Source organism: Macrobrachium nipponense, chromosome 1, assembly GCF_015104395.2.
Source record: "Macrobrachium nipponense isolate FS-2020 chromosome 1, ASM1510439v2, whole genome shotgun sequence".
Lineage (NCBI taxonomy): Eukaryota > Metazoa > Arthropoda > Malacostraca > Decapoda > Palaemonidae > Macrobrachium > Macrobrachium nipponense.
The window spans coordinates 14,101,764-14,114,177 of NC_087200.1; the positions used below are offsets into that span (position 1 = coordinate 14,101,764).

At 36.1% G+C, this 12,414-nt stretch overlaps 1 protein-coding gene across 50 annotated transcripts in view; it reads right to left on the bottom strand.

Moving 5' to 3' along the window:
* The window catches only part of LOC135219137 (cytoplasmic dynein 1 intermediate chain-like), a 181,950-nt gene that overhangs the window by 83,751 nt on the left and 85,785 nt on the right, over nt 1–12,414 (bottom strand). For 29 of the 50 annotated variants that reach the window (XM_064255604.1, XM_064255639.1, XM_064255633.1 and 26 more), the window contains one exon: nt 10,757–10,789. The exons of the other annotated variants lie outside the window; for them this stretch is intronic. In XM_064255604.1, coding sequence (XP_064111674.1) covers nt 10,757–10,789 — 33 coding nt within the window. The remainder of the gene's footprint in view (nt 1–10,756; nt 10,790–12,414) is intronic. 50 annotated transcript variants of the gene reach the window in all.

The following is a 12,414-nucleotide window of genomic DNA, read 5'->3' on the forward strand; positions in this document are numbered from 1 at the left end:
TAACAGCATGAACTTCTCTCTATGGAAGACAGAGTTCCTAAAAGGCTCATCCACTCGTTGACTGAGCAGGAGGGGCGAGCAACAAACTTCTGGGCTGTCTGACTGCAGTACTGAATCCTTCTCTGATACAGAAAAGCCCGAAAAACTTCAGTCAAATCATCCCCCAAATAGATGATTGACTGAGTTGTAACTAGTCAAGACTTGTGAAAATTGATTACTAATAGGCCCAGAATCTGGGCAAGAAGAGCCTTCTGTATGTTCTACGTGCAATATGCTCTTGAAGGTGACTGTAGGAGCCAGTCATTGAGATACAGGAGTATACTGATGCCCATCGGCTCAAGCCAATTCGCCAATGGGACCAGAATTCTGGTGAAGACCTGTGGGGCTGTAAAGAGACCAAAACACAGAGCACAAAATTGGAATACTCTGCCCTGGAGCACAACACTTAGGTACTTTCTGGACTCCTGATAAACTGGAATGTGAAAGCACGCATCCTCAATATCGATCAGCACCATCCAATCACCTAGTTAAACAGAGGATAGAACTGTCTGATTTGTTTCTGTTCTGAATTTTGTTGTTTCCTCGAAGAAATTCAGGGCACTTACGTCCTGGACAGGTCTCTAACCCCCTGATGACTTGAGAACAACAAAGAGTCAGTTGTAAAATCACTCTAAAAATACATCTTCCAACACTTCCATGGCCCCTTTTCTTAGTAGAGAAGTTACTTCCTTTGAGAGGGCTGAAAACCTCTTAAAGCCTATCAAGTATGCAGTCAAGCTGATGGGCACAGACACTAAAGGCAGTACGTATTGTGTTGAAGAGGATGGAATACCCTTCTCAAAGTACTTCCAAGACCCATGTCTTTACCTTCTTTACTTCTCATTTCCTACAGAAATGTAGAGGCCTGGCTCCTACTGAAATACGGAGGACCAAATCCTTACTTGCTAAAGGTGGGTCTGATGGAGGATTTCTTAATCGGGCACCCTGATTGAAGGTTGGTACGTGGTCAGGAAAGATACCTGGATCTGCCACCATGAAAAGGCTGCTGTTGAAAAGGCAGTCACAGGAGTCGAAGGTGCAGATACATCAGGAGAATGAGACAACCTAACCCTGGCCCTGGCGCTGCCTTTCTTTCTCTCTCTCACTCTCTCTTTTTTCAATTTTGCTAAATGAGCAAGCAAAGTTTTGTACCTCCCCTGATCCCAGTCTCTCCTTTCTTCACGATTAATGTCAAGAGAACAAGTCTGTCCTCTGCAAGAGCTACAAACAGTATGCGTGTCATACCTAGCAGAAGTCAAAAGGGTCTTGCAGCATTTGCTGCAATACTGAATACTATCAGCACTATCTGACATATAGTCACTATATGGAGAGTCAAAAAAGCTAGCTAAGCTAAGAATATTCACTACCAAAACATTAAGGGTACATCACCAAACTCCAGCGAACTCTGCAACCAATTGGTGAAACCAAAGCAAAAGCTACAAAACAACCGATGTTTAGTTGATGGGCGACAGGAAAGATTTGCGCTTGAGCTGTGTTGCAACTATTCTTCCTCGGAAGTGGGGTCTGTTACCTATCCTAAACCGAGAGAGCACTACCATGCATTTTTAACTTAAGCTGCCATGAAAGTTAGAACTTGTAGCAATGTAATTACTTGGTAAGTTACTTATATAAAAATATAAAAGAACAACCAGTTTCTAAAATTCCATGTGCTAAAATTGTGCAAAGATAATTACAGAGGAGCATAAAAAAATGTACCAAGTCTGCAGAGGATTACACTGCATGCTTGGCTAAATCATGGGAAAGTAAATGTCCTCTGTGCAACTTAAGCTGAAGATATAAACTTACTTTACATTACGTACCTACTTTAGCTCAAGGTAGAAATTACTTGACTTCCAGCATGATTGTTTCACTAGATTTAATTGAAAACAATCCAGTCTGACTGTTATATAGTATATCCCCTTCAAGGTGTGATTTTCTTCAATATTTAATTAGTTATCTATAGGAAAGCTTATATTTCTCTGTTCAGACATTTCTCATCCTCTTTCATTCTAAAACTCAGAATATTCCCCTTTTGTTCTCATCTCCAAAGTCCCACAGTTTCTATTTTAAGCGTTGTTTTGCAACTCGTTATGGGAGTCCCTCCCGCAAAAATTTTCTCCTTTGGAAACGAAGCTTCGTTAACAACAACACTTAATAGCCCTTCAAGTTTAAAAAGTTTTGGAATATTATTCTATTTCTTTAGGCTTTCGTACTTCACGACATTACTGAAATTGTGTACAACTGGTATCTTCACAATATCTCATGCTAATTCAATAAAACAATTATCTTTGAGCAGAAGTTGTAAATATTTTCCAATAATAGTGTTGATAACTTCCCTTTCCCATGTGATTACATGTCAATACCATGAGATTAGGCCCCTAGGCTTTACATATGGTATTGTGATAGAAGGGCATTCACCTGCACCCTTTCCCCAATAACTTTATCTTTGTCCTAGTTTGACAATGTATATTTCTCTCATTTCCATCCAAATTGATTTAGATGCCAACAAAGCTGTTTTGAATGTGTATGGTTATGAGGGTGAGCTCAATGATATCCATAACCCATATTACTCGTCCCAAAGCTCTAGTTCTTATCAGTTTCTTATAAAGTGTTTCAAGAATTAATTGGATTATTATGGTGCTCTATTCTTCTCCTGTTCTGGTATTCTTCTATTCCCTTTACAATTCTATTTTATACTATCACTTTACTTTCTTCTACATGTATACTATATTATTTACCTCATATCCTATTTTTATATTTCAAAATACATATTACCAATAATGCAAGAAATGCACAAGTGCACTTTCCTGATTTCACTGGTACTTGGTCTGCCTTCCTTTGGAATTTCAGTAACCACCTGACCATCACCTAATATCTCTAAGACACTAAAATATGCAAATGAAGATCTTTGCTAACCTGCCAGCTTCTACCTTACGTCTTTCTCTAAGACAACTGCATCTTACATTTATATTGTGAGGGCTTAGCTCTCTTTCTACCAAGCGTTGGCATTATCTCTATTGATTACACCTTCTTTGACTTCCACACTTCTTTCATTTATGATAAGGGGAAGAATATAGTTACCTCCATGGCTAAGGTTCCACATTTCTTTCCTTAGGATAGACAACATTTCTTTCCTTAGGATAGACAAAGACATTATCACTCTGCCTCCATGTGGCCATTGGCAACAAAAGTGGTAACACTTCAACTTCATGTCATATCATTAGGCAAGACATTAGGAGTGAGACTTTAACCCCTACTTTCTCAATTATGCCAATTATCAAATGTATTAAAAATCGAAGTGATAATGGTGAATGTGTTGGAAAAACTTTACTGATTCTGTAATTTAACATATTCAAATTAAAACTACATAACACCAGAAGTAGGACATACAGGAAAATTAACAAGAATGATTGCTGACTAACGACAGACAGAAACACAATACGTACTAGAATGAAAAGTCCACTAAAATTATAAGTAAATGGGAAGACCCATCTTGTTGGGCAATATATCAATGAAGAGAGAAAGACCCACTAAAGTTGCCCAGCTTGTAACTCTGATGGCAAGGAAGGAGAGGAAGGCATCATTCGGCACTGATGTTGATGATTATTGATTTTACATAAAATGTTTTGTAAAAAATCATTGCTTATGAACCCATTAATCATAAAATAACCTGACTTGGGAATAAGCCTGGGTGCAAGAAATCCAATTTCTCATTGGGATGGCCTCTTCAGGTTTCTGAGCAGCCAAGTCCATAAGAAGCTATGGGCATTCTCATTCTTTCAACTCCTACTTGGAAGGAACCATGACCAGCCAGTCATCCTCAAGCCAATGGAAACCTTAACTCTCCCCCCCCAATTATCCTGGTGAAGACACCTGAGGGGCTCTCTAAATAAATAAATAAATAATATAATATATAAATAAATATAGATATATATATATATATATATATAATATAATAATATATATATATATAATATATATATATATATATATAAAAAGCAGAGAAACTTTATGGAAAGTGTATAAATCTTTATGTTTAAGAAAACTTCCCTCAGGTCTATTGAAGCCTCCCCTGCGAATTTATTTTCAAACAGACTCTATCATCTCCATCTGAAAGTCAGAAAAAATTTTGTTGAGATGGTGAGATCTATGGATGGCCTCCAACCTCTTTAAGACTCTAGAGTAAGGAATTACCTTCAGTTACAACTAAGACAGCAAGTTCCATTCCTCCTTATCACATTCACCAGCATACAACCACGAAGTGAACATGAATAACCAAAGCTTGTGCCCATGAGAGAGAATGAGATGGCAAACTCTGGCTGAATCCTCAACCAAGGGTGAACTGCCTGCAAGAGGAGAGCTAGCAGCACCACCAATATACATTTCCCATTAGTTCACAGGGCAATCATAACCCTTCCTGAAACGGAACTGCCACCTTTAATTCATTACAAAATAACTCTCTGGACAGAGCCAGAGGACTTAGCTATGGGCAGCAGTTCCAACGTCTTCACGCCCGCTCTACCTCAGTCCTCCTGAATAGCAGCCTTGAAATATATATCTGTTCCAGCCAGGATGTGCAGACAATACTGAGAAGGTCACAGGCCCAGTTGTGGATCTCCATGCAGGAAGTACATTCTGGAGCACAAGAAAATCCTACAAAATTTCTTAACACAAGGTTTAATCCTAAAAAATCAACACATATGCAGCACAGGCCAGAGAAACTTGAGGTCGGCCAATTTAAGAAAAATACATCAATGGAAAGAGGAAGATATGTACATGTACAATGTGTAAGGTAAAATTCTGCAAAATTTTCCCTCCCTTCTATGAGAAGCTGAAAATGACTACTTACAACTCCTTGTGGGGCCTCTTTTACAAGACTATCATAAATTTTACCAAGTTATATATGTCTTTTCTAATTAATTATTTTATTTTATTTTGTAATATTATAATTACAGCTCATATAATATCAAAACAAAAAAGAACTAAAATCAGTAACAAATACTGAGTATATTTGTTGTGAAATATTTAGGTAAATTTACTGAGATCACTCATGAGCTGCCTGCTTCCTTGATCTTGGATAGTCTAAAAGTTGCCATTAGTGAATTTATGGGCTATAGAAGTATTGGCACCTCTTTCCTGCCCGATTCCTTCAAATTGATGGCACGTAATATTGATGCTCACCAAGAGTGAATCTGTCCACCACCCAAAACCTGTTATTGCTACTCATATGGGGGTCTCCGTCCATTAGGGGTTAAATAGTAATCAACTACTGACGGCATCCAAACTTCCATGAGTTTTCAGGATAGTACTTTTAACCAAGGGAGGACTTTCCAAAATAGGGGGCGCCAGGCCACTTGGCAACAAATACCTTGTAAATGAAACCCCATGACTGAAGTACCAGGTTCTTAAGGTAACAAAATCAAAGTAACTGCCAACAACATGGGCAAAGGCAACAAAGTGGTCAACTGGGCAGGGGTAATTATTTATGCCAAAGCAGTAAAGTACCCAGAAGAGTGCACTGAAACTGTCAACTGCTCTATGCAGTTGAGAACATGTTACCAATATGTCATAAAAGGAGTCAAATACATACACAAGAGCAGTAAAATGCACTGACAGTGTACAAGGAGATGGCCTCATACAATGGTGCATCCAATTACATGGGAGCTGTCACATATGTGGAAGCAATTATGACCACAGGGTCAGATGAGCACACACAGACAGTCAGGTGTATAGGAGCCATTGAGACAGAAACTGTTGCATACAGGGAAACAGTCTCCTGTGCAAGAGTATTTACGTACATGAGTGACCCAAAAGTGAGCCAAAAGAAGTAAGGAACAGCAGGCATTCAACAGATATCACAGGAGCAGCTGTAGGCACAAACACAGGCACTGACAGAGCAGAAAATACCAATGAAAAGAAATTTCACAGAGTATGGCTTTCAAAGATTGATGGGTTCATAAACATAAAATACTTTAGAGTAAATCCTATAACCTAAACATTTCTATAAAAATCATCTTCACTTACTCCATCTAAATAATTCTATAATAATAATCTTCACTCCTGATGTCTAAAAATTTCTATCAAGATTATGTTAACAAAAAGAAATTCAGAAAATCTGTAGGACATCATCCAATCTTGCTGCCCTATGTCACTCCCTTTAAGGAAAAATGAAAAGTTTTTAATCAATTAGTATTTTTCATACCTAAAATACCCTCGGTCTTAACATTAGGATGAATTGTCTAGCACCAACTGGAAACCGGAAAAGTTAACAAAATTCTGACTACGTACTATGAACGAGACCAAGAGACATTCTTCTTGACAGTAATCTTGGAAAGCAATCATATCTTCACACTAAGTAGTACCTAGTTTCTATTTGAGCCTAATAAGTGACACAGCTCTGCAGAATTAGGACAAGAATTTATCTCCTTTGAAAATTTTGTTGTGTACTGTGCAGAGGTATCCTCTTAACTTAAATCCTACTGTTGCAATCCTTGCTCCACTTCTCGCTAAATTCTTGTAAATGCTACACTTAACTTAAAAATCAATTCAGTCTTAATAAATAACAATTTAAGACGTAATGAAAACATACCATCATGCCAGCATTCCATTCTCAATATTAAGACCTGCATCAAAGATGCATAGATTGTCATGGAAAGGCTGCAATTCCAATAGTATCTACATGCAAAAAAATAAATAAATAAATAAATAAAAAACTATGACAAGTTGGCATTAATTTCTGAAACAAAATTTGTTGAAGTAATTTTGCCATACTTGAAGAGCTTTCAGTGTGAACAAAATTTTGTCATCTAAATATAGCACTTATACTATACTTATAAACCTATTTAACGAATTTCATTTTGCTTAATTCTAACAATACTAATAAAAAAGCCGAACAAAAAATAAAAGCAATTGTGAGGAGTGAGCAAAAAGCTGCAAACGTGGCCAAAGCATCAAAACTTTGTAAAAGTTTAAACAACAATACCTCATTAAATTTGCCAGATCTCAATTGTTCTGTATAAATTTTACTTGCTTGAGCTTTTTTGTCAGCTTACTATGTCTAAGTCTCCAAACTAAAAAAATATATTCTAAACTATATCTCTAACAATAAAAATCTATAGGGAAGATACCAATACATCATGATTCGGTTCTTTACGGAAAAATGTCACCGTGATAATTGTACCTACAACATAAACCGTCAAAAATTGAGGCCCAGGCATTAACATTACTTTCAAGTCTGCATCATTCTTAATATTCTTTTATGAGCCAATAAAATCATACAACAGAAACACAAGTGGATCTCTCAAGTTAAAGCAGCCATTAGAAAACGTCCAACCAAGTCAGTCCATTTTTAATGCAATATCTCGCAAGTTGCTGTGGCCATTAAGGAACAATGTCCAGTCATGTCAGTCCAACTCAAATGAAATTATCAGCCCAATTAACCACAACATCACCAATGGAAAGACAATTACCCCATACAATACATGGAACAGATTTGACTCGCTACGACAAGTGTAACAAAGATTCCTTATGATGAAATACATATCACTAAATTATACAGTATTGCCCAAATATTGTATCATGAGCAAACCACAAAAAGATATTTCCAGATAATCTACAACAGTTCTTTCAAGAACTGTGAATGCAACAATTAACAATTGGTCCTATTTTGTGAAGTACTACAGTATCCATCTCCTAAATGCGTACTGTCCTGACATGGATAATTAACTATGGTAACCAAAATAGGTCATTGTTTAATATTTAAGCAAATAGAAGTGAAAATCATTGTAGTTTTTCATAAGTGTTAACAAAAAACCATACCAATCCCGTATGACCAAAACCTACTAAACTTAAGTACGTACTACTAATACTATTTGTAATACACGACTTCAATTTCACTAAGCATAATCAGCATTCAAATTTGACCTGTCAACTTGCTACTCATAAAAAGTATAATTCATTCTCATTCTAATCCTTTGCTGCATTCCTAATATAATAAACCTAAACTATCATTTTCTATTTAATAATTGAAATATAAATGAATCAAATCATTATCACTACTTTGCTATTTGCCTTTTAAATTAGTCTGTCCTATCAAGCAAGTCTGTTGTGAAATTACACAAATAGCAATGAAATATTCTAAAATTAATCATCTGTTTATATGCTTACAATCTATTTTAAATATGTACCAGTATTCTGCAATACTTCAGCACCGACATTTGAAACCAAGGCCATGTTCTCAGAGAATGGGAGAGCTTTAACTTAATTTTGTTTCTAGGTATCACTTATAAACGTTATAGCCCAAATAAAGAGCACCAGAATTGGTACCTTATAGTAGTTTTTAACTTGCTATTTTGCTATTTCAATGTTCATATGTAATCGTATAACTTCTCTCAAAAAAAATAACTCGGTACTCAACATTTTTTATCTGATCTCAGTTCCCCTGAATGCATTCTGCAATTCATTTTTCTTTTCAGGATAAAAATCTGTGTTAAAAACTGGTTACCTTTAAAATAATATAAAAAAACTATAAAGGTACTGATGATGAACAGCTACAGCTACAAATGCTAATTACCCTGCATATCAATTTAATAAAAACTGCAATGCCAGGGATAATGACCAGATGAAGCAGGTGAAAATAATTGGTCCCCTTCAAATGACCCTACTAAAAATAGATGCCACACTACCTATGTCTTCCAAAAAATAGCAGATGAATCCTAAGAATTGCCATCATTGCCCGAAGTCAAAACTGAAATCAACTTAACAGCATCTGTCAGTCTTGAACTGTAGGATCTAAACAGAAATGAACTACATTCTACTGGCTGGGCAACATTTATTGGGTAACCAACTTGAGAAATTTTCCAAGAAAACTAAAACTTTCAGTACATTAAACTTTGACACCCAACCAAGAGAGATTCTAGGAAGAGAGTTAATTGTATTTTCGTATCTGAAGACTAACAGCATCAAAGCCTTACCAGTACTGTACAACAGAGCACAAAAACTGCACATCAATCAGTCTAATACCCTAACTTATTCAGGTTACTACCAATGAAACTGAATCTCCATCTGAAAAATACACTAATGTTGTACACTAATCAACTTAGAAAACCATCTTTCTCAACTGATGTCTCAATACCATCCATTACGTAAAAAGGAAATACTATTTGGCAAATGATTATCACTTTCTCTTGTTGCTGATAATCTTATTACTCATTTGTATTATTCAATATTAATAATAGTTTTGCTACCATCCATTTCTACAAAAATCAATATAACTGATCTAGTTTGCTTGATAATTTAAAATAAATGATTCAGAAAATACATAATAGCAACTTCAATGCAGATGCAATTTACTTCTTTATTGATTAGTTACCAGTACGTACGTACATATTTATAAAAATCTAGGGTTCATCCAGTAACTTTGAAAACTTAGAAAAGCATGTCCCAAACATTGGAAATTTCAGTCCAGCTGCTTAGTATATCAGCTAAAGGTAGTTTATTTTCCAATCATTTTTGTTCACACCTGCTGGAACCTCAGGGCTCTAAAGAGCCCCATTCACTACCTAAGGTTAGGATGGAATAGATGGGTGTATTATTCAAGGGACACGGCCCAAATGTTCTCAAATCTTGGGCTGTGTTACAGCTATTGTATCAAGACTTACAATGGTCTCCGATTGGAGCTAACTTATTAAGATATACTCAAAGACACCTATGTACCTTACACTTCACTCTCAGTACTTAACTTTTAAATTTTAAATTTTTAGGAATTAATCCTTTAATTCTTGACAATCACATCTCTACTCAACTTTATTCCCATCTTCAATGACGTTTCGTTGTTTTTCACATGGTCAACCTGTTCTATACAGGCCAGTAAGTTTGGGACACTGACTTGTCCCAATTTCAACAGCCCAATGATAGAGGTTGCACTTGATCTTAATTGAAAGAAAATTCAAGAGTGAAGACTTATCGAGTACATAAGTTTTGCAGACTTGTATTGCAAGAGATATTAATATAACCATATATTTTCAAATAAAGTATCATCAGCTGGATAAAAAACCTCATCAAATATTTTATGCCCCTATAGCCTAACGATGACAACATTAATTGCTGAGATAGATACTGCTCTTCATAGAACATGATGTCAACTTCAAAAACTGAAAAGCACTGCTACTCATTCTTCTGATGCATGTTTGTTCATTCATGATTCAAATAAATATTAAGACATATAAAACAAGTAGAAATATTGGGAGCAACAGTACACAGTCAACCTCTCAAAACTGAAAGTACTGTGCTCATTACACAAGTTTTCATTTGGCAAAGATGAATACACAGTTCTTAGGTAATTAACAAGGCTTACTAAGAGTGTAATTTCAGATTTCAGTCCTATTACCTGCCAAAGTATTACTTCCTGAAAATTCATTCTATCATTATTAGTGGAATATAAGTTTGTCAGTAGTGAAATAAAGTTATGAAGTGAATTCTATTAGACAACGGGACAGGTGCAAGTTTATGGTCACTGGAAAAATATGAAAAAGAGAGAGAGAGAGAGAGAGAGAGAGAGAGAGAGAGCTAGAGATAGAGAGAGAGAGAGAGAGAGAGAGAGAAAGATAGAGAGAGAGAGAGAGAGAGAGAGAGAGAGAGAGAGAGAGAGAGAGAGAGAGAGAGAGAGAGAGTGTGTGTGTGTGTGTGTGTGGTGAAGCTAAAAGGGGAATCAACCAACCTTTGCGGGGCCTCCACCAGTCCTCATAGTAACCTTTTGTGGTGGTGGTAGTGGTGATGAGGGGGGAAGGGGGAGGAATTACACATTAGTGGACAAGGCTTTAAACACCTTCATATTGAGAATCTACATATTCAAAGTAGCTCAGAGCCTACATTAATTAAACACAAATCAAAATATAAATGCCCAGGTATGGAAAATCATTTCATCCCGTACAGCGATATTTCTTGCCGTAACACAAGGAGCATGAGCTACTGAGTATGTGCACAATATATCTCTATCCCCTGAGAGATGGAATGAGGTCATCTTAAATAAAAAAGTAACAGCATGGGTAGACTTCACTTCAGTATGGGATTCAATAATGCTAGAATAATGAAACCATATAAAATCCTTAGCAGATATCGCAATTCCCCATTGATAGATTGGAGAGCTGTTGTGAAAAGTCAATACTATTCTTGGAAAAAGTGAAATAACCTTCAGTCCCTTTTTTACAGAGTTCAGTCATGCATTCCTCAGAAAACCAAAAGGCCACCAATAGCAAATTATTGAAAAGATTACCATTACAGTATAGTACATCAAATGCAATTATCAGATACTACAAAAATTACTCTACAAACAATCGTACTAAAATTCTTCTTTTTTCAAGGTACATACACATCGACTAATAACCACATTACATGGATGTTTAAAATAATCAATTTTATAGCTTACAAGTACGGTATATAACTGACACTGACTAACATTTCTTAACAAGTTCTCACCCATAATGACAAGTTTATAACTCATGACCCATGACAAGACTGAAACTTTATGAACCTATCAAGCCTCCGAGTACAGCTTAACTTTCCAACGCAAGTTCAAAATCTTATCTCAGGAATGCACAACTTTAAGTTAGAAAATGGAAAGACATGCATAAGAAGATCATAGGGATTCACATATATAATTACTTCACCTGTCAATTTCATACCCCTATCCTTTCAATTTATGCCTACCTAAACCCTATTACCAGGGGCAAAAAATCTTACAAGTTATTCTGAATACGTATACATGTATATATTTTTAAAACCACTGTAATGAAAAAATATTGGAATTTGTAAATCCTTCAATGAACGTCGCAATGTTGGCCACAATAATTGTGGATATCCATGGAACAACCAGTGGTACACCTTTTATACGTGGGAAATATCAATCAAGTACAATACAATTTACATTCTACGGGAATGGAAGGAAGAAAATTTGAAGAGAATTTTTCTAATGGGTCCAGTTGATGCTTCTTACCTTCCACACCAGGGACCAAAACACTTAAGACTAATAAAGGCACCAGACTGTTATGACCTTAAGACCTTCTCTGTTGTGTGATTGGTAGATAAATATCACTCAGCACATTCTGTGGCATATGTGTCTGACTAACTTTCAACAGGTAAGCAATTTATGGCAGCACATGTACTAACCAAATTAGCATGTGATTCAACATCTTCAAAATTTCGTGATCAAACTTTCCTTAATCAGCTCCCAAACTAAACTGCTGTTTGCATGTGCCAACCTCTAGGTCACTTTGTGGAATTTTGCTTGCGATCTAAAGTATGACTAGGCTACACAAATATCAATGCATTAAGACTGTATGAATTATGCATATAATCTGCTGGTTAATATCACCATAC